Source organism: Batrachochytrium dendrobatidis (assembly GCF_000203795.2).
Source record: "Batrachochytrium dendrobatidis JAM81 unplaced genomic scaffold BATDEscaffold_3, whole genome shotgun sequence".
Taxonomy (NCBI): domain Eukaryota; kingdom Fungi; phylum Chytridiomycota; class Chytridiomycetes; order Rhizophydiales; genus Batrachochytrium; species Batrachochytrium dendrobatidis.
Window position 1 is genome coordinate 1 of NW_006281101.1, and position 21,998 is coordinate 21,998.

Below are 21,998 nucleotides of genomic sequence, written 5' to 3' on the forward strand. Positions count from 1 at the left end.
TCAGAGAAGACCTGACCCAAAAGAAGTAATCGTGTCTATCAGTCAATCAACAATTTATCTTGTATGCAAATGCGTCAAAAATACATGTAGTATATCGTTCTGATTCGATATCAGTTGGCATTGACACTGTACGACCACTACTGACCAAGTTATTAACATATTATCGACTAGCTCATACTGTCCCAGCATGTCGTCAAGAAAACCATCATATATTACAGTGTTGTGCCAACAAACATGCATGGATTGCATTGAAACTGGACATGATACAATATCAAGTGTATACATGTATTGTCATGGCATCAAACTGACATGATATCATGTATTGGTTGTGTAATGGACCATAATATATGCCAACAAAACGCTCCAAATCAGGCATGATTATAGTCGTAAATATATTATTGTGACTGTGTTGTTGGACAGTGACTATCAATGATTATCAATAACTACTAATGACTATCAATAACTGTCAATGACCATCAATAACTATCAATAACTGTAAAAACGATCAAGGTTTGTAGCCTGACAGTGTACAACCGAGTTTATTAAATCGTGTAATTCTGGTCGTTATTCGACTTTACCCAACACTTGAACACTCGATTGTTGCATACAGTTTGACAGTTGTCATACATGGCCATGTGTATGATGTTGTATAACCAGAGACGCAGTAGTATTGCCATGTGTTGGTTGAATCGACATACTCGACACACACTAGCCAATGCAGTTTTGTCCGAATCCCTATTTTTGTTGGCTGTAGTTTTGCACAAACTTGAAACAGTCGTCGTAACAGTGTTACTGTCATTGTCATCAAGCTGTAGTATGTGTGACTGTAGTATTGGTTGAGCTATTGACCATGTATTCGAGTATGAACGACTGTAGTTTTTTACAAACAATTGGTCAAACAACTGGTCAAACAACAGTCAAACAACTAGTCAGAATGCAGGTCTGGACAATCGTCAAACAACTGGTCAGAATGCAGGTTGAAATACTGGTTAAACTAATCAAACACTCGTCAAATACACTCGTCAAATACAAGTCAGAATAACAGTCAAACAACTGGTCAGAATGCAGGTTTAAACAATCGTTAAACAATCGTCAAATACTGGTCAGAATGCAGGTTGAAATGCAGGCTAAACTAATCAAACAACAGGTCAGAATGCAGGTCAAATACTCGTCAAATACACTCGTCAAATACTCGTCAAAATACTGGTCAGAATAACAGTCTAAATACTAGTCAGACAACTGGTCAATATGTGGATTAAACAATCGTCAAACAATCGTCAAATACCGGTCAGAATACTAGTTTAAATACTCGTCAAATACACTCGTCAATTAAACTATACAGTGCATTTGATATTCATACATTACACAATCAATCGTTAGTGAATATGCCAGTCATCGATATGTATTGTAGTCAAATGAATGTATCGGCCATTGTAACATGAATATATGATGTGTATACAGTCCAAACTACAGTGTAGTATCGTGTGTTTTGAATGTGTTCCAGTTGCGTCCAATTCAGTCGACAGTCGTGATTATAACATGTTTCCAATTTGATTGACGATATGGCCTGATGCATGTCCAGTATATAGTATGCATGTATACTCATGTTCAGTGTCAATCGCATGCATGTAGTGTCACTATTGGTCAAAATATATCCAATCTTGGTATCATGTCAAATACTAGTGGTAAGTATAAATTGTATATTTTTTTGTAATTTCATGACAATACATGCATGCATCATACATACCAATGCAATATCCATATACTGTAGCAGTTTCATGCAACTAGTGTCAGTATTGGTCAAGATATTCGACATCAAACACGCCAAAACGACACTTTCGGACATGCATTTGGTGGTCATGATACACATTGAATATTGCCCCAATGACGACGTAACTATATACACAATACATGACTATATGTGTGCCATACATTGCAGTTGATTTCGACATTGTACGACCATTGTAGACCGAGTTATTGACACGTCAAACATCGACTATAATATCCAACCTACAAAACGTCAGCTATTCAATTATTGTGTTATCAAACATGCATGGATTGCATTGAAATTGCACATGATACAATACCAAGTATATACAAGTATTGTCATGTCACCATATTGACACAGGCTTGAGTATTGGTTGTGAAATCGACCATTTAGTACGCGATTGTGATGATGCAAATGGTCCACTTTGAACGCATATAACTTGGCCAATAGCAGTTATTTCCCAGCCATATTTAAACTGGTTGTGTATATGGTATATCACCATTGATTGAGCATGCATATGCACGGTTTGCAGACATTTATAATTCGTGTTGAATGTGTTGTATGTGACCATTTGAAACTCGACTAATTGTGGTGTATTTTGACATGTATATTAACTGATGTTTAGCGTCTGTTCATGTGTCATTGATGCACCATTGACATGCTGTATTGTCCAACATTATGTCGTGATGTTGCAATCAACAAATTGGTGCAACACTGAATGTATGTGGTGATTGTCGAGTATCGAGTTCATCTAGTTGTTTCTTGGTGTTTTCAATATCTATAAGCATCTTGTTCATAATTCCAAGGTATGTGTGTCAATGGTCTTGTTGCTCATAATGTGTATTTGCTATTAGGTTTTCGACTGTTGGTAGTGTTGCTCATGAACATATGACGACATATTGATGTTGTATATAGTTTGGAGGAATATCACAAAAGTCAAAGATAAGCGTGAAAAAATGAACCAATATGTTGATTGTGTTGTTTAATAGAGTAAAAGGTTGACCCTTTTATAAAAATAATATGACAGTTATGCGTATCCGTGATTTAAACAACATAACTGATAAAGTCCGTTGTTACCCTATAGTTATTGCATAAAAGGTGGCGATAGTCATTGCATCAAACAGTTATGCGTTGCGTATGGATCCTGATTCGTTTTATATCAATTGCCTAATATGCTTCACATTACCAATGTCCAACATTTTCAGGTACAACTACTTGATCAGTTGTAGTTATGGTTTCCTTCTGCGAATAAATGTGCCACTTGAACCTGAAGTACTTGGTTGTTCAGGCAATCTAACACTATGCATCAAATTCATAATCAGTATCAATTGACACATCCACACATCAATATCAAACAACTTACTGTGGTAATGGCCAGAGCACTCGATAACTGTTTGAAATAGTAGGATATTTGCTAGTCGCGACTTCGCATCCACATCCAGGACCAAACCCAATGCGTGTATGTGCTCGATCAAATGTCAATCCAAGTCGGGTCATAAATGGAATACCAAGAATTGCATTGTCATTTGGACCAGCTTTTATAGCAAACGCAACTATAATCCAACATGTACATTAGTCAGGTTAATCAAACAACACATTGCATACAATTGTCAAATATTTACAATTTTTAGAACCAGCTCTCTGTATATAGTCTTTGGGACCCAACTTGATTGTTACAACGGAATTGCAATTGGCATCAGTTACGGGGGTTTGAGCAAACATTGTAATTGAAAGCGTTGGCAGCTTGCCCCAATCGATATCAAAACCGGATTCAAGCATTGCGTAGTTTTGCGAAAATATTTTTTTAACCATTACTTTTCCGAGTTTGTCACTAAATATATTAATGTTGACAGTGATCGCACCACTATCAAGAATAGCGTCAACCAACGCTGCCACGACTACTTCAGGAAAACGCATATATAAAAAGCATGTTTCCACACTCGAGTACAAAGTACGTCCATTTTCCATTATTGTTTTTTGGAATTCCTCGGGCAGATCCACTTGTTCGTCATTAACTAGTATACTCTTGATGTTGACAGTAAATTGATCGTCTGATGGTGACTCTACCCATGCAATACTTGTTCCATCCGTTCCGCATTTTGCAGTTATGTCCGTGTTTCCTATATTGATGAAGCTATTTGAAGTCATTTCATACGGACATAGTTGAAGACCAATCTCGTTATTGGGAATGACATCATGATTGTACAAAGCATCCATTGCAGTGGCTGGTGGATGATGATTTGACAACGAGGAATAGGCAAACCCAAATACTCCATCAAACTCTGGATTGATACCAACTAGATCTGCCGATTGTTTTTCAACTGATAGTACTGGTAAATTGATGTCAGTTATACTAGTACCCGGAATCGTCACATCGGTGTCGGAACTAATTCCTTTATACTCTTCGCCTTTGTAATCTATAGTAACGGGTTCCCCACTTGGAGTGTGTTGCGGAGTCAAACTCACATCGTTGCTTGAACTAGGAAGTGGTACGATCATATCAGCCATTGATGAATCGACATATAAATCCAACTATTTTAAACAAGTGAGATTGATTAAATGTAATATTATTGATATCAAACTACAATGCATAGCATGACATGATACATACACTGACTCCATGAACATTGACTTTCATTGTGTAGCATTTCTTGATATCATCACCCAATTCAACGGGTGATCGTTTTGATAGCCTATTGCTTGATTGACTGTTAATTTCAAAAGGTGAATGTAATGCAAGTCGAACTGCAGCAACCGCTTGTAACGCAAGTATAACGCATTCTAGAGTAATCAACATTGTATGAGCAGTGTGATGAAAATGTGTTGAATCCGGTACATGACTACCATTTTATAACAACGGTAACTTCAAGGGTGACAATCGGCAACTTTCAAATGAATGATCAGAAAACACAAATACACCCTATAGAGTGGACAAACCCAGAAACACTCTGTAGGGTGAATCAATATACAAGCATCGTTGTTGGTGTATAATCAACCTCAGTAGTATGCTCCGTTGATCTCTCCAATTGCGGTCATGTATCCAGTAATCAGATAGTGTCAGATCATTACCCTGATTATGGATATTTATCATCACACATACAATCCATTACTACAGCATATACTGTCACTGTATACCAAATATTTGACTGATTGTTCAATTGGTCATGTATTTGATTTGTCCGAGTGATTCAAACCATGTGGAAATGGTTGTTGAAATATAAATATATATCATCCAAAGTTGATTCAGATTGTCGCTAGCTGTAATCTGTTGATCTGTCAATGTGTGACCATGTGTCAATGCACACAGTAAACTTGAAACCAACTTGCATAGTTGTCAATGTTCAAATCAAAACCGCAAAGTTTCATTCTATTTATCATTGTTCATTGTTCATGGCTCACGGATAGCTGATCAATAAATCATATTCGACATGGTTGACATGATTGTTTTGTTGGACATATCTCAGTAGATTTGTTTAGTTACGATTTCAATCAATTCAACAGCTTTGGAAATAACAGTGGTAGCGTAGTAAATGGTTTTAATAGCAACAATTCATATCGATTTTGCAAGATTCATATTTTTGATGTAGAAAATCATGGTTTGTAACAACTATTTGTTGTGTATACATCATAAACTATCAACCGTTTTGTCATGCATCAACACCAATGTACAGTGTGACATGGTATGTTGAATAGATTCAATATTCCCAATATTCCCAATACTATAAACAACATATGGACACCAAACAATACCAGTTTTTCGACCGATATTCACAACTAAATTAGTCAGACTATTTATCCAAGATGTGCAACCCAGACCAAACATCATGTGTACAATGGTGGGTGGTTTGCATGTTTGAATAATGGACAACGTTCAGTGCTAGACTAATACCCAATGTAAATCATCAAGTGATGGCAGGGTTTTCAACAAATAGTTTCGATTACATTTTGACCAATAGCAAGTGTTGATTGGAGGTGATCATCAATCAACAATCATGGACAAAACTCGTTCAACTATATAGTGGATGAATGTAACATTGCATGATTGTCTACTTATCAGCGATATGTATATTAATGACATGAACAAACAAATGGATGATATCATTAGTACAGGTTTTGATCAAGGTTTTGAAAACCAACTTCAAGTCTTTGCGCCAGGCTGTCATAATCTTGAATGACTGGTGACTGTCAGTGCAATATTCCTACTCAATACGTTCATGGACACGGTAGTTTCAGTAAATCATTGCATGATTGGTTACTTTGACATGTTGGATTTACATGGTACTCAATGGTATGATTGATAGGTCAATTGGCAATTGTTTCGTGTTTTTAGTCATTTATTTTCCTGCAATAAAAGCGGCATGATCTCATATACCAGGAGTTTGACAAAAATACAAGACTCATTGTCATGACACTATTTCAAGAGTAGTCATTGCACATTGGTGTTCACCAGACAAACAAACCATCGAGTATAGCGTATTTTTCAATTTTCAGTTTTTGGCATTCAGGTTTGGGTTTTGATCAATCGTTGAACCAAGACTAAATCATCATTGGTCGTTACAGCTGGCCAAACAAGCTTACTCGATAAATATTACAAATCATATAACCCAAATCATCAAAATCACTCCAAACTGCTGACAAGTCATTGACAAGTCACCGCCAAGTTGGTTGTTGCTAATTCATCAGTGTTGGCAGCTACAATAATCAATCAACATATGTTTTGAAAATTGTTTTGAAAATCGATTCGCACAATCTGCACAACTTTTGGACGAGTCATGATCCAAGATACTATCGCTGTTGGTTTTGATGTTATAACCAATTCAATGCCACATCCAAATGTTGTCAAAATCATCCAAAAACTATTGTGTTGACAAGCATGTGTATTGGCATCAATTCCATTGTAAAAATAGTTGTATAGTTTAGAGTGATTGCTCGCGAGGTCAACAATATCACCACATTCACGAGACGGAACTTTTACAAAACTACAAATCATATACTGCATGCGTGTCGTTGGCATCGAGTCTGTGATTGTTGAACAGTGTTATGGTCTTGATTGTAGTCAGTCCACCAAATCCAAAATGTGTTGGGTTTGAAAATACTATATATTTTCAAAATCATTGATCTGACAATTAGGTCGCATTTTGTTGAATCCCAGCCTGAATATTTGACACCAGCTGTTGTGATTGCATCCAATAAACCAGCATTGATACTTGTGTCATGAATACCCTGAATATCAGTCATGGCATTATCCATACATATATATAGTATGTTTGGTGGCAATTTGTCTCCAAATGCAATTTTGGATTTGACATTGTCATGCAGTCAAACCATGTTTTTTTGCAAAACATCGGTAAAGGATTGGTAAACATGCGGATCTCAACCACAAATCGTTCAAAAGTTACAAATACAAGTCATCAAAAAACGTATATCGTTGTCATCAGACAATTTACCATCACACTGCACGACACTTGTACAAAGTTTGTTGGACAAAACTTGGTTGATATCTAGGATACGGTTGAAACTGACAAGCATGTGTGTTCATATTGTCACCAGTGTTGTATTTGATATTCAATCAGTGTGTATTACACTGTCTGACCAATACTAACCACACTACACTAAATAATCAAATGCCAAACAATCTGTAAACAGAGCAAGACACCACTCTAATTCATTATTTGCCACAAACTACCGACTGATCAAATGTCGTTGAGATATATAACACACTATCAAGACGTGTAATATGTCGAGTTGCAACAACACTAAATACATAATAAATGCATAAATGTCCATTTTTAATGGTCTTGGTTGTTGTATAATGGCTTGTGCAACTTTTTAAACAGCGAAATTGATGTTCAAAATTGTTGCACAAGCCATTTCAACACAAACGCATTTCCAAGCCAACCCATATTAATAACTGTATCAGTTGTATCAGCTGTAAACCATACTGTAAAATGATGCTATGTTTGGCATGTATTTGACATGTACATGTTGTACATTTTCAATTGCCATTTCATGTATTGGATTATCAGCATAATAAGCGCAGTATTTCAGTCATTCAGATTCCTTGTTTTGAGAATGATCATTTCTGTATCATTTTTTGCTGAAATGATAATCAGTGTGTCACTGTGTATTACTGTTTGAACCAAAGTCAATACTGCAAGCACTCGAGTGCTACTCCAATCAACTGAGTTGAACTGATATTGGTATTGACATTGATATCAGCAAGAAATCCAATTGATTTCCAAATTGAACGAGTTGATTCCAAAATATTGTTATCCACAAACATAAATGTCAATTGCAACACTTTTATCAAATCTATTGGATATCAAATCCAGTAACCCATTGTAACAAGCCTCGAATTATGTCTCGGAACAATGCAGCCATGACAAAATACAACACTTTACCAGGTTTGCTGTATACAACAACATATATTTGGAGCAGAGTTTGAACATATAGTTGCGCAGTTATTTGAAGTTTGTGTGTTTCTAGTATCATACCCAAAATGTGTGTTATTCCATCATCAATAATTTGCTCACAATACACTCAAACTATTACCACACAATCAGTTGTCAATGACCATGAGTAGTATATGTAGTGCACTGGATGATACCACTTGTTTTAAGCAAGACTGCTAAAATATTCAAAAGTTGACGACATACTTTGATACATTCGTCCATGATGATTGTGATTGATATTGAACGCATTTGGGTTGTGGTTGCAATGTGAATTCTGGTTTTAGAACTAATCAGAATCGGATTGTCTGGAATTGCCTGGAATTGTTGTTGTGCTAGATTGGTGTTTTCACCTATAATCACTGCTAAATTCGATTCAAAGTTGTCAGGTGTGATATCCTGACAAATGCCGACATTATCAAAATGCTTACCGTATACAAGTTGATTAAAGTTGCAAGTTGTCTGCCAAACTCATACTTGATGCTTCAATCGGACACGATTAGATGGTACAAGGATGTGTCAACAGAGCCATTATTTGTCAAAAAGCGTATGTTACAATAGTAAACTTGAATTTGGACTTTCCATGCTAAATGCATATCAATCCCTTGAATGGACACAATTGTATAATGCCAGTTTTATTAACAACATTGAATTATCAAATAATTGGAATGGCTGGAATGGTTGAAAATATGCCATTTCAGTTGTAAAATACAACCATCACTTTCTACTCTTCAAATCTGGTTGTATTAGTGGGAGTTGTATAACGTATTGCATCAATCCATGAATGGGTTGCACCTGCTCTGTGCCATCAATTGGGTTGAAACTCTGCTTTTTGAACCCTTTAAACTGGTGAGGCGGAACCACAAAATAAAGTTTGGGTTCATCATACAAATTGCACAGTTTTGTAAGAATATCAACTTCGCGAATAGGATGTTCAGCAGCAACTGTAAATTGGAACATTTCCTGTCGACTGAGTGAATCAATTGCCACAAAATCATCGTCATCTGTCGGTTCGTAATAGTTGCCATCAAGTGCTGCTGCAGTAGGGATAGTATTTATTCCAAATGTAATTCGTTGACCATTGAGTGCATCCAAAGTGATCTTTGTCACTGTACCATCTTTCAGGCATCTGCATTTGAGAGTTTGTCCACCAGTACAAAAAACCACATGTCCGTATATTTCAAACAAATGTCTTGAAATCTCGGTTGGAATACCATCAAACATTTGCTGCATATTGGTAATCATTTGAGCAGAATGACGTTGCCAAAGTTGTTCTCCAATATATCTTGAAGCAATATCAACATGCAGGAATTCGTACTGTCCGTCGTCCGACACAATGGTATGAAGCAATATATGAGTATTTGCAGATATCTTGATTGTGAATCCAATGTTGTGTACCCCTTTGACTGCATCAACATCAGTCAAAGCTTTCTCCATTGGATTTGATACAATATCAAAGACAGAACGAGCTACACCACCATACATGCGATATCTCTCATTGATAGTCTCAATGGGTACATCCGGATAGCAATGACGTCGACAAGTCTGTAACTCGTCCAAAGTCCAAACAGGAAAATACCATTGCCTTGCCATTTTTTGTTTGACAAACTCCTTGTATCCTTCAGACTGAGGAGATGACATGAACAATACAATACAACATGATGATCTTGGAATCGTGTGTTCATCAACAATATACAATGTGCCTTGTTTCCAAACAATATTGGCCACTTCAAGTCCAAGCTCTGTGACGAGTTGTTGCTGCAAGTCAAAGCATTTGTACGAGGATCCCACTTGATAAACAATTCGGTTTGGCTTTAGAGACAGAGTTTTCGTGGTAAAGTCATCCATCAAGCGATGCAATATGTAGACAAAAAACAGTGACTTTACGATGCCTGATGTTCCAGATATTGCAAATGATTCCATGCCACGATCAATTTGATCCAAAAGCAAGCCAAACACATCATGATAGCACTCTCTAACATATAGTTTTTGGATTTTGTCTTGGGTGTATGGGAAAAAGACATGATCTGTCGACTGTATACATTCATCGATCAGCTGGGCGTTTGCAAACGACTTGAATTGGGTTGTCAAATCATTGGGTTCGGTACGTTGTCGTTTAGGAGAAAAGTCTTGATGGTTTGCTGTTGATAAAGAAGTAGAACCTGCATCAAAAATGGTACTTTTGCTTGGTTCCCTGATAGGTAGATGTAAACAACCAATAACAACACAATAACCATCTTGAGTAAAGTATTATTGAGGAAGGGAGTCGAGTAAAGCCCAGGTGTTGATTAGTTGGTCCTTGTTACTGTCGGTGTAGAGTTGGAGTTGATGAGCATCAATGTCAGCCATAGCAGGACCATACTCTGCCTTGATAGCATCATGAACTTCACTCGGGTCTTCAAAGTCAGTCACATTGATTTCAGTAGAAATAGTGCCATATTCAACATTGAGGAATCGTTTTGGCATTTTATCAAAAAAAAAGAGTAAAAAAGCAATTTATTTGTCAAATTGTAAAACAAAAATCGACTTTTTAATCGAGTCAAATAACAAAATTTTGGGATATTTCAAGACAATTCACACGATTGAAATATTTGGAAATTAGTCAAATTTACACCAGAATTAATGTCTCATTAATGTGAGACATTACTAGTGTGAGAGTGTTGACTTGCATTGTGTGAGACATTAGTAGTGTGTGAATGTGAGACATTTCTGAATAGTTTAACAATCAAAAACCATCAACAATGACGTTTGAACTGGAATTCACATGACTTTCTTGTCTCCTATTTTATAAACACACTCACTTGTTAATAAACAACACAATCGAATATTGATTCATTCCATCACATCTTCAATCAACTGCAACACACTTGACAATAATGACAACCATCAATATGCCATCATATGTTCACGATCCTCAAATGTGACATTATCAAATAACAACCAATACTAAACAATTGGGTTAACACATGATGGCTCATTCGGAATACGAGTTGAATCCATTAGTGGTCATTGATACCATCAAGTGTATTGGCAAATACACAATGGTTTGTAATGGTAAATTGATTTCAAACACATCACCGCTTATTTATCACCGGATACATATTTGAAAGTATCCAATATCACTTGATACTGAATGTCCAAGTGTCTGCTCAGAGTTGCTCACAATATTGACGATATTACAACAACATGCTGATTCAAATTTGGAAAAAGTAACATTGGCTTGTTTAATCTTGAATTACTGAAATCAAATGGTTTACAATGATCCGATCATGTCAAATATAACCGATTGCAATTATTTTGGAATCATGTCAGATTATGACAATCTGTTCGAGTTGTTTGAGCCAATACAGTGTGATGGAGTGATGGAAATACTCGAAATACACACAATACAACTCTTGCAGCAGTGTATGAAACTATCAAGCATGACATGACATGAAGGGTGTGGATTAGACTTGATAACAATGTGTACAATTTGGACTTTTAAATTCGGAAATAGCAGCTCTGTTCCAACATCACATTGATTGTAAATGTCGATGTTGTTTAACCTTGTACAAATGACCATTTCACATGCAACTTTAGCCTGATATTGAGTATTTTCAAATGAATGCAAGCTTGCGACACTCGCTTGACTCGTTTGGCTCGGATTCTGGTTGATATTTACGATATCGATGCAAAGTTACATTCCAGAATGAATGTGCATAATCTGATGTGGCCAATCGTTTGGTTTCATTGTTATCGGTCATTGATACCAGCGATTGCATTGATTGCAAATAGTAGTCCAAGTAATCATGCATAAACAAACACCAGATAGTCACTGATAAACTGATAGTATCCAATGTATACATGACACATTGTATAGTTACATTTAATTGCCAGCAATGTGTGATTGGATTACTCGAGTCATCAAACAGTTTTCAATCAGTTTCAAGAACAATCAAGTCATGTCCAATAAACTGTCTGATGTGCAGGTGTTTTGGCATTGGTCCGTTGGTCCATTAGTACGATTGTTGGTTGGCAATTCGGACTTGTAAATGACAATTGATTGTTGATTGTTGCATTGGTGTCCATATGTGTCCATATGTGACTCATTGTATACGGAACAGGACTGACAAGTGTGTCTGAATTGATGCCAGATGATACAGCCTATCCAACAAAAAGTAATACATTGATCGTGTCTGCATGGTAATAAGCTTCATAACTTCCACTTCTGAATGTATGAGAATCAACATTCAAACAACAGATACGTCCAATGACTCTTGCAAATGCATTGATAGAGTGTTGTTGAATAGTTCGAGTTTTTACAAATCAGCATCACTGGAAATAGTTACTGTTATTCAGACAGTCAGTTGTCCAGACATTACAGTTGTAATATTACACATTTCCCATTGTTGCAACGTTCAGATAGAAATGGCAAAATTAAAACAAGAGCATCCTTCAATATCAGTTTAGTCAAAACCTTGATACTTGTTTGTCTGTATCCCAATATATTTATCAACTCCATGTCATTCATCAGATAATATTGTATAGATTTTGGCAGTGATATCGACAAGATAATCTGTACTAGGTCCAGTCGTATTCATATCCACAACGCACTCGTCCAATCCAATCTTTTCATCAAGACTATGCAAGAAATTCGACTGCATATAGTTTGTAACAATTCCATACACCGAGTTCAAATGACTAATCTCTGCTGCAGCTTTACATCCAATCAAATCTGTGACATTTCCAGTCTCATGTCATCCTTGCTTGCTTCAGTAATATAAACTCTTTCTGCGATGTAAAACATTCAAAGTGACCATGAACCTTTAAGAAATCACCATCCAATCTTTTTCCACTTGTGTTTGGCCGTTTTGGGTAAAAACAGACAAATGATGAGTGGAGCAATCGAATAAAGTCCGAGACACATTGCCTGATGTAACTGAACCAAAGCATGTTGTAGCAAACGACAAATAGTGTGAAATATTGAATTTGTTTTCTGGGATTGTTTTTGACGATTGATGTAACTAGTTTACAGCACAGGCTTGACCTGATTCCAACAAACATACATACAAGTGTTGAATCAGTGGGGGTTGACTTTGTTCTTTTCAAGTATTTGATCGAGTTGCTCTCATACTTTTTTGTTTAGAATGGGATATTTTAAAGTTCGATTCAGACAATGGCGACTTCAGTTGTGAGATATTTTATCCGACGTTGATTACAAGTTGCTGTAATTGTAATGAATAAATGATGATTTCCAGTATTTTGAACAAGAAATGGGCAGTATGGTTGTAAAGGAGGTCCTCGATCAGTCAGTCAAAGTGAGAGTTGGTCAGCACTGTAATAGCCAAGTCTTGATGATAACTCATTGTTTAATTTAAAGTCATCACATCTGTGCAGTCTTGTAGAAACTCTTGCGTTGTTTGACCCGAGTTTGATCCAGAGTTGTCATTTTTGTGGAATCGGTGTCGCAAAACGTAGCAAATCTATAGCTGATAATTCCAACTGCCATTCAAATTGAAATTCAGTTTTATAGTTTATATGAACAAACAAATATCATTCGAATGAACTGGTGTTGTATGGTGCTATTGATATACTAGTAGCATGCTTTTGATCGTACTCGATAGCATAAATACAATACAAGACTCTACCTGTTGAACGACAACTTGCTTGGATCCAGTAAAACGACACTAGTTGTTTACTGTAATAGTCTGTCACTGTAGTTAGTGTTCAGTATATGCGACACTAACTCAGTGTGACTACAAATACTGGATCCAGTCTGTTGACAGATTTTAATCCAGGTGATCCACATGATGTATATGTAGTTGATTCTAGTCCAACTCTAGTTCAACTCTAGTTCAATTTCAGTGAATGGAATGTTTTAATCACAAGTTACGCAGCAAATGGTCATGATGCCAACATAGCAAGTTTAGTGTTCAACTTGACAGTGACTGAACCTATTGTTCATTATGAATTGGCAACTCGGCGAGTGAAAACCTTGCCGATTTAGAGCATGAATGCCGGAAACCAACAACAATCCAGTCCGATTCACAAGACTCGACTTGAGATTGAACATCAAAAACACTTGGGTTGCGACAAATATGGTTTGGAAATATCAGTTTTACAAAACTGGATTCAAGCAACACTACTTGGATGTTGTTCAGTCTGGTAAAACTTGACCATATGATGCATCTCGGATCAGCTGGTAATGCAGTGGTTTGATTGGGTTCGTTCTACAATGCTGTATTTCAATGATTGTCACAATCTGAGCATGGTACAGTTGCACAAGATTCTGGTGCTGAACAACAAACTCTTGAACCAGACCCGACACATTGCTACAGCTCAAAGTGGACCATCAACAGTCTCGAGTAGGATATGCTACAATCCAGCGTGTATTGCATGATGGTTTACTTATTTATCTTGCATTCAATCTCATCCATTCAATAACATCATTCATTACCAATACAATGACACGACACGACATGGCATGGCATGCTTGAATTGATCATATTGCACTAATCACTACTATACACTGAATTGATCTACCGGACCCATCAAAACCCATATATTTGTGATTGATCAACATTACGATATTCAAAATGTACTGTTAAAAACAGCTGTTTTTGTGCAACAGCAACCAATACAACTAGGTTTACTCATCATGTTCAACATCACTGTTTGTGTTTTTGTCGTCCGATTTACAGCTACCAGCAGTGTGTGATTCAATGATGATCCCAATATACTTGTAGCAACGTGAACAATAGTGCTGTTTTTGTTCCATATCAAGCGTGTTGTGCATTTTGAATGTAGCGGTATTCATGTTGGAAATCAAAGACTATTGTGAAACTAGAGACTCGACAGGTGTAGTAATAAAGCTGGTTATTTATTACAAAGGTATGCATTGATCCATTTATAGCTGATATGATGTACGTCATTGCGCACATCATCCAACTTTGTGTCGTACATTGCAATGGTTCCATAATGCAATGTTCTCAATATACACTACTTGAAACACCAGAACTGTCAATTATAACAGTGTAGACAAGGCACCAAATGATACCAGTTTTGTTGGCCAATAATTACTATTAGATTTGTCCAAGCTTGTCAAAAACAGCAATCTACCAAAAATGGGTCATTATGGACAAAAGTCTCGAGGTGCAACAGTGGATAGTCTGTAGTTTGAATGATGGATAGTTTTGTGCAATATTCATACTCGATAGCACAATGGACATAATGAACACGATTGGATTGTTGTATATCTTGCCCATAATTGTAACAATATCCTTGAAACTGGATAGATTGTTAAATGATTGTGTAATTATTACTGATATTTATCCAAAAACAACCTGCTCAATTCGATCGAGTTATTATAGATTTGTACAAATTAATAAATATATTTATTGGGAGGAAATATCAATGCTCATTAAATAATAACCCTGTCATTGATCTCAAAGAAAATAACAACTCCATCCATATCAGGCTGGTCGCACGGAAGACCCTCGATTGGTTCAAGCAAAGTGTTGGGCTTTGAAGCGTCAATCTTGTAGTAAGCCTTTTTCAGAACATGGCTTCTTTGGAATTGAACTTCAAACGATGGAGCTGGAGGATTAAAGTACGAATCTTGAAGTTTTCGTGTAAAAACTAGTTCCACCTTTGCTGCTTCAGGAATCCTACCAATGATATTCACCATTGTTTCAAGGCTGATTACACTTTTGTGATCTTTGGATTCTCCAAAAAGTCCACAGGAAGTCTTCAAATCAATACTTTCCGAGTTTCGAGTTCTTGATAACCAATTAAAGTTTGAACCAGGTATTTGAACAAAATCGGGCCACTTTTGGTTTGGTGGTGAAAGAAAAGGTACAGTAAATGTTATACCATCGAGCCTGTTCAGATCGAGTATAGAGACGTCTTCGGAATCAGGTTTATCAATCTGAAGCTGGTATACCAAATTCAACAGAAACGGTTTTAGACCAATTCCCTTGACGCCATTAGAATGTGAGGCCAAACAGACTGTCGAACATAGCAAAGACTTGAGAAACATTCCATCATTGCTATCCTGTACAGCATTCGAAAAGTATAGAATATGGCTGCGATAATCCGGATTACTCTTGGCTTTCATCAAAAAATGTGCATATGGCACCTGCTTGCCATCCCCTGCATAACAGGCGGAAAATCCCTTTCCACCCATCAACAGCAGGTAAAGCAAAATGTCATTCTTTAGCTCTGGAAACACCGAAGACGGTCTCCAAGAAGCAGAATGGTCTTGAATACATCCATCATTCATCAATATAAAGTTTTTTTTTCCATCTAGCTGGGCAAAGTGTGAGTGAATCAATGGAGTCGATTGGTTTTTCAGATTGGTCGATTGGCTTTCCAAATCGGTCAGTTGACAGTGAGCGTTATGAAACAGCCGAACCTGTCCAAGTTGTCCGTAAAGATTTCCAAATATCTTTTTGACTGATTTCAGTTTAATAAACGCTGCTTTCATCAATTCGTCAAAATCTGAAACCTTGTTTGCGATTTCTTCTGCGACAAACTGCGCAAAAAGTGGCCTTGAGTTGAGTATGATAGATTTGAGATATCTTGGTAGTCTAGATGGCAATCCTGTTAGTTCTAGTTTTACTGCTGGAAATTCCCCAAACACATGGCACCACGGTCTTGGAACATCACTTCGACTGCCATTGTCAGTGGTGGGTTGCAGTTTGGCTGCTCTGGAATCTGTTCCCATCATAACGAGTCCCAGACCCAATGAGCGGAAGCAATTTCGCACAAATCGCACTTTTTTTAAGGACTGGTCTGAAATAGCAATACACTCGTCCAGAATAAACACTGGTCTGTGTTGATGGATTCCTTTGGAAGTCATCAGCTCTTGAACATCTTTGCCAGTCTTTGGACCAATACTGACTGTGGGTGACTGAGTTTTGTCGGATAGCAATTCAAAAATAAATCCATACATATATAGACTTTCTTTGAACAACGAGCCACAGCTTGGAGACGAAGCTTCAGGGCTATACATGTGCTCATCCGCTACATAACATTTGCTGAACAACTTTGAAATGTTTTCAAAGTTGCGGTAGATTCTTTGTGATGTTGGACCGGGAGGATCGAACAGGAGATAATGCACTCTCCTCCGATCACCAATATTGGCTTTGATATTAAAGCCCATCTGACTCTTTCCTGAGCCAGATGAGCCTTCGAGAAATGCAAACGGTAAATTTTTGAAGCTTGACCCCGAAAATTCTCCAGCTGTGACTGCAAGGATAATTTTTACAATTTCCACGACACATTTGTCATCTTTTAAAGAATCGGCAATGTGATGATACTTTAAAAGTGACACAGTGGTTTCGGTATCTGCAGTTTCTTCGAATGTTCCTGAAACCATTCCGGTATTCGAACCTACTGGAGCTCCTGATACTGCACTAGAGATGCCTTGTCCAGTACCACTCTTGGATTTAATAATGAGTGGACTGGACCCAACAGTCCCATTTGTTCCGAGAGCAGCAATGGGGTCCCAGGAGTTGTAGTTGGTCTCCACCCCATTCACCACATAATGGAGAGTGAGCTCGTCAACAAAGGTAGAAGCAAGAGGAGAGTTGGGAAGTGCTTGGAAAGCAACAACCAGGCCACCAACGTCAGTCAGTGGCCTTCTTCTTTCTAGTTCTCCATTGAAGTGGGTTTCAATTTTCACTGGCTGGTTGTGGAGGTATTGAATGTAGAATGGTATGTTTTCCATTAGAGTTTACTGGAGAGAAATGAAGGAATTGAATGGAATAGAATAAGAATGTAATGGAATGGAATGAAAAAAAGAAATGAAGAAAGGAAAAAATTGGACTTTAAATCCAAAATTTAATTGTTTGAAACAATGTGAAACAAATTCACATGCTTTGAATATTAAACATTTTTGTGTGAAATTAAAACTGTCAAATTGTATTAATTTGTCATGTATTCAAATTCACATTTTGAATAGTGTTTAAACATTTGTCATGTGTTCATTTGTATTGTTCAATCGAGTGTCAACTCAACAATTGATTACGTCATTCATATAATGACTCGAGTCTTTTATTCAACATTTTAATATTCAATTATTGTTAATCAGTCAATTGTTGGATTAGTAAATGTGTTACAAAACATTCATTTACATGCTGAATCTGACAAGTGAATAATGATTGTTCCAATCAACAATTGGATTGGATTGACTGCAATATTGTCATTGATTGCAGCCACTGTTGACCAATACATTGTAATACATTGACAGTCTCGACATCAACATTGTCATTCATGTCAAGTTGTGTGTAGTTGCTAATATTACACCACAGCAATACTGTTGCTCTTGGACGTATGACAACATATTAATGTAGTATAGTTTTGGAGGAATATCACAAAAGTAAAAGATGAGAATGAAGGAATGAACCAATGAGTTAATTGTGTTGTTTATTGATAAAAGAAAACATTGATCATTTTATAAAGATGTAAATAACGGTTATGCGTATCCGTGAATTAGACGTCATAGCTGAGAAAGTCTCTTGTTATTGCACAAGTGATGGCTGCGATAGACATCGCCTCAAACATATATGCGTCGTGTATGAGTCTGAAATATCTCGTTATTTATGATATTTCACATTACCAATGTTTAACAACTCTGGCACAGTAATACGGACTCGTGCACCGAATTGAGTTGTCCAGCAATCGATTTTGGAAATGTGTTTGATGTGATGGTTTGAGATGAATGCCAAATGACCACGAATGTTACCAATTGTCATGACAGTTGATTGTTGATTCAAAACGTTGTTTGTTTGGTATTAATGGTTAGAGTGTCACTCATTGACCTGTCAGATCAGCAAGTGTTATTTCGGTGAGTTTCGTGTTTATTGTAGTCACATCAACATCAGCAGATTGAACTACGGATTTGCTTGACAGAGTTGCAGATCCAGTTGGATTGATAGGCGAACAACTGTGCAAACAACTGTGCGAGTTGCAGGATGTTTGTGATCCAACAAAACACTGCTTGCACACAAGTTTGCGAATACAGATTGTCAGACTTGACCACCAACTCGCAGTATAAATTGCGTGTACGACAGTTTACACGCTTACACATCAACAATAAACCCACATAATCAGTAAACCGTTGACGAGCAGCCAGCTCAGTGGTCGGGTTGATGTTTTTTGTTGGAGTTTCTGGATCAAACTTGACCTGATTTGTACCGAGTTGGGTCATGACTACAAGTTTGACAGCAATAGATTGATCCACTAATAATCTGATCGTGTTGTTGATTGTATGGATGTTGGTAATCCGTTGCAGATTGATACGGAATGTGACCAGAATACCACAAAGTTTATTGAGTGTGCACATTGAATTCGATGCAAAACGCAATAAACAAATGCGAGTTGCAGCATTCATTCAAGGTTTGACACCAGTCGATACAGCATTGACCGCAATGGCATTTATGTCAACAATTGCACGACTACGGAATAAGTCGATTGTTGCTTGACATTCCGTATCGACAGTCTGCGTGTGTGTGCAACGTGCTGTTGTCGCATATGAACAACTTGGATTGACTTTGTGGACAAAACACAGTCACTGTTGCGGTGGTGTTTACAGTCGTGGAAATGGTTTTGAATACCGCAACTGGTATAACAACTGCATGTGTTGGTGAGCAACCAGAGTCCAGTTTGACCAAGATCTGTCCCAGTAATGATCGAATGACATTGTCGTGTTTGGTCATCATGACAGCAATGTCATTGGTTTGACTCTGCAACTGACCAAATGCGCTAGTCACAGCGGCCAGATCAGTTTTCAAGGATACAACTTGCATGGTGAGGTATTTGACTGTTTGTCGCATTTCGTCCATCAATGTGAAAAAGTCAACGTTTCCAATCGAGTTCATATTACCTCGAGTTGCCCTGCCAGTAGTTTGGATTGGACTGATACCACACACATTGTTGGTCTGCGTGTACACTGACAAATCGCTGTTGATCAATCGCATGCACACAGATCCAACTATATATACCAGTCGAGTTGCATCAGACGCAGATGCACTGTCTGGATCAATCGAAAGCACCTCATATTTGTCATGGATACATTGGGTGGTCGAGTAAACGGTACTGGTTGATTGATACGGTGATATTGCCATGTTTTCAGCAATCATGAGTTTGGTCCAGTCACCACTGCAGAGACTGCAAACACTGAACAGGATCTGGTTGAGTACCGTGATTGGGTCTTATTTTTGACTGTAATGGATGTTTTGTTATCAACGATTGTTGAACCAGAAACTTGTAACTCGCGCACATACTCACAGAGACTGATACAATCACTCAGTCATGACATGAGCTGCCACACTTTTGATCTATCAATCTCACCGGGAAGCTTACTCCTTGTGTACTGCATTTGGTCAGCCTGTCAAATATAAATAGTTGACACCAATAAATAAAACATTAGTCAACCATAACTATACAGTTGTATCAATCCAGCACAGCTTGTGCAATTTCAAGGCTAAACCCAAGATTTATACTAATACAACCAACTTACTTTATACCGAGTTTCAAAAGGCGGTTTGTCACACGCCAAAACCCGTTTAGCATAGCTGTATGACAGCATAGATGCTTGAGCATCGGTATAATGCTCAACGGGTCCTGATGAATGGCCAGTCACTGCTGAATCTGGTGCAATGGACTCTGCAGTATATATGGTTGATACTGTAGAGTCGCATTGCTTTCCAGACTGTAGTATCCTAACTGCCTCAATCAGGGACGAGACTATAATGTAAATGTTTTAAAACAATCAATCCATCAGTCAATATAATCAGTATAGTTACCATCAACACACTACAGCCTAAACAATCCACAATACATGCATTCACATGCATTCACATCCAAAACTCGTGAGAAATTGATACAAAAATCACACACTTACTTGGTGAAGCAGGGATTCTTGGATCATTGATTGGACTGACTGTACTGATTGGGCTGGATGTATACACATCAGTATATATGTTTTCCTGATTTGAACTAGTCAATCACAACATTACAAAATTATGCACAAACAACAGTAAAAGTTTAAAGTAGCATTCAACCCATTGTCCCATAAATCAAATTAGGCATCAACCAATTCAATCCCAAATAATAATCAACCAGCACAGCATACCAACCAACACAAATCACAATTGATACACATTGAATGACGTTCAATGACATTAGATAGCATCAAAAACAGTCAAAATCATTACCATCAAAGTCGCGTAGTCGGAGTCGAATCAACAAAATTAAATTCGGCAACGTTTCGAGTCCATCCCAAAATACCGTAAATGCAATCATCAAATCGTAAATAATACACATGCAAGTAAACAGCCATGTTAGCAATGTGTTGTGTAACCAAACTATAATATTCAGATGCACAACTATAATACAAATACTGTGCTGCATACCTTTCTGGATTCATGCTTGTTTCGGCAAGGTGTGGTGCATTTTCACAAGCATTGGTTGGTTGGGGAATAGTGTTTTGCACACTACGGCAAGACTGTTTTGGAGAAAGAGCCGATAGGATGTTGAGACGGGACCACAGTGAATTCATTATTGGTGTTGTAGGGTGTCAGGAAATGAAGATGGAAATGGAAATGTAAAACGAGTTGATCTCGAAACTTGATAACAATAATATGGGTAGCAGTTGTAATAGTTGCAATAGTTGCTGCAAACTAATACGTTCAAACAAGTAGTGTGTATGACTGTTTAACAAAATACACAAGGGAAACAATCAGATCTGAGTTTTGGATCAATAGGTAGATGGACAAGCGAGTTTTGGATCAATAGGT

General features: G+C 37.4%; 5 protein-coding genes across 5 annotated transcripts; all 5 read right to left on the minus strand.

The window, feature by feature from the left end:
• Window positions 1-2,997: 2,997 nt before the first annotated feature.
• On the minus strand, window positions 2,998-4,565 carry BATDEDRAFT_23205 (uncharacterized protein; the record flags this gene model as incomplete). Its single annotated transcript, XM_006677153.1, has 4 exons — window positions 2,998-3,067; window positions 3,132-3,321; window positions 3,391-4,300; window positions 4,380-4,565. 4 exons carry the CDS (start codon window positions 4,563-4,565, stop codon window positions 2,998-3,000), a joined length of 1,356 nt encoding a protein of 451 aa, XP_006677216.1.
• A 3,348-nt stretch (window positions 4,566-7,913) lies between these two features.
• Window positions 7,914-10,683, minus strand: BATDEDRAFT_23206 (uncharacterized protein; the record flags this gene model as incomplete). The annotated part of the gene is made up of 5 exons (XM_006677154.1): window positions 7,914-8,080; window positions 8,170-8,250; window positions 8,343-8,616; window positions 9,013-10,358; window positions 10,524-10,683. 5 exons carry the CDS (start codon window positions 10,681-10,683, stop codon window positions 7,914-7,916), a joined length of 2,028 nt encoding a protein of 675 aa, XP_006677217.1.
• Window positions 10,684-15,562: 4,879 nt separating this feature from the next.
• BATDEDRAFT_31422 (uncharacterized protein) lies at window positions 15,563-17,638 on the minus strand (the record flags this gene model as incomplete). Its single annotated transcript, XM_006677312.1, has 1 exon — window positions 15,563-17,638. A coding segment is annotated over one exon (2,022 nt), but the record flags the coding sequence as incomplete, so codon positions are not given.
• A 1,356-nt stretch (window positions 17,639-18,994) lies between these two features.
• On the minus strand, window positions 18,995-19,736 carry BATDEDRAFT_31423 (uncharacterized protein; the record flags this gene model as incomplete). The annotated part of the gene is made up of 1 exon (XM_006677313.1): window positions 18,995-19,736. A coding segment is annotated over exon 1 (378 nt), but the record flags the coding sequence as incomplete, so codon positions are not given.
• A 773-nt stretch (window positions 19,737-20,509) lies between these two features.
• Window positions 20,510-21,760, minus strand: BATDEDRAFT_87194 (uncharacterized protein; the record flags this gene model as incomplete). Its single annotated transcript, XM_006677531.1, has 4 exons — window positions 20,510-20,587; window positions 20,720-20,946; window positions 21,104-21,198; window positions 21,615-21,760. The coding sequence occupies 4 exons, from the start codon at window positions 21,758-21,760 to the stop codon at window positions 20,510-20,512; spliced, it is 546 nt and encodes a 181-aa protein (XP_006677594.1).
• Between the last annotated feature and the right edge of the window lie 238 nt (window positions 21,761-21,998).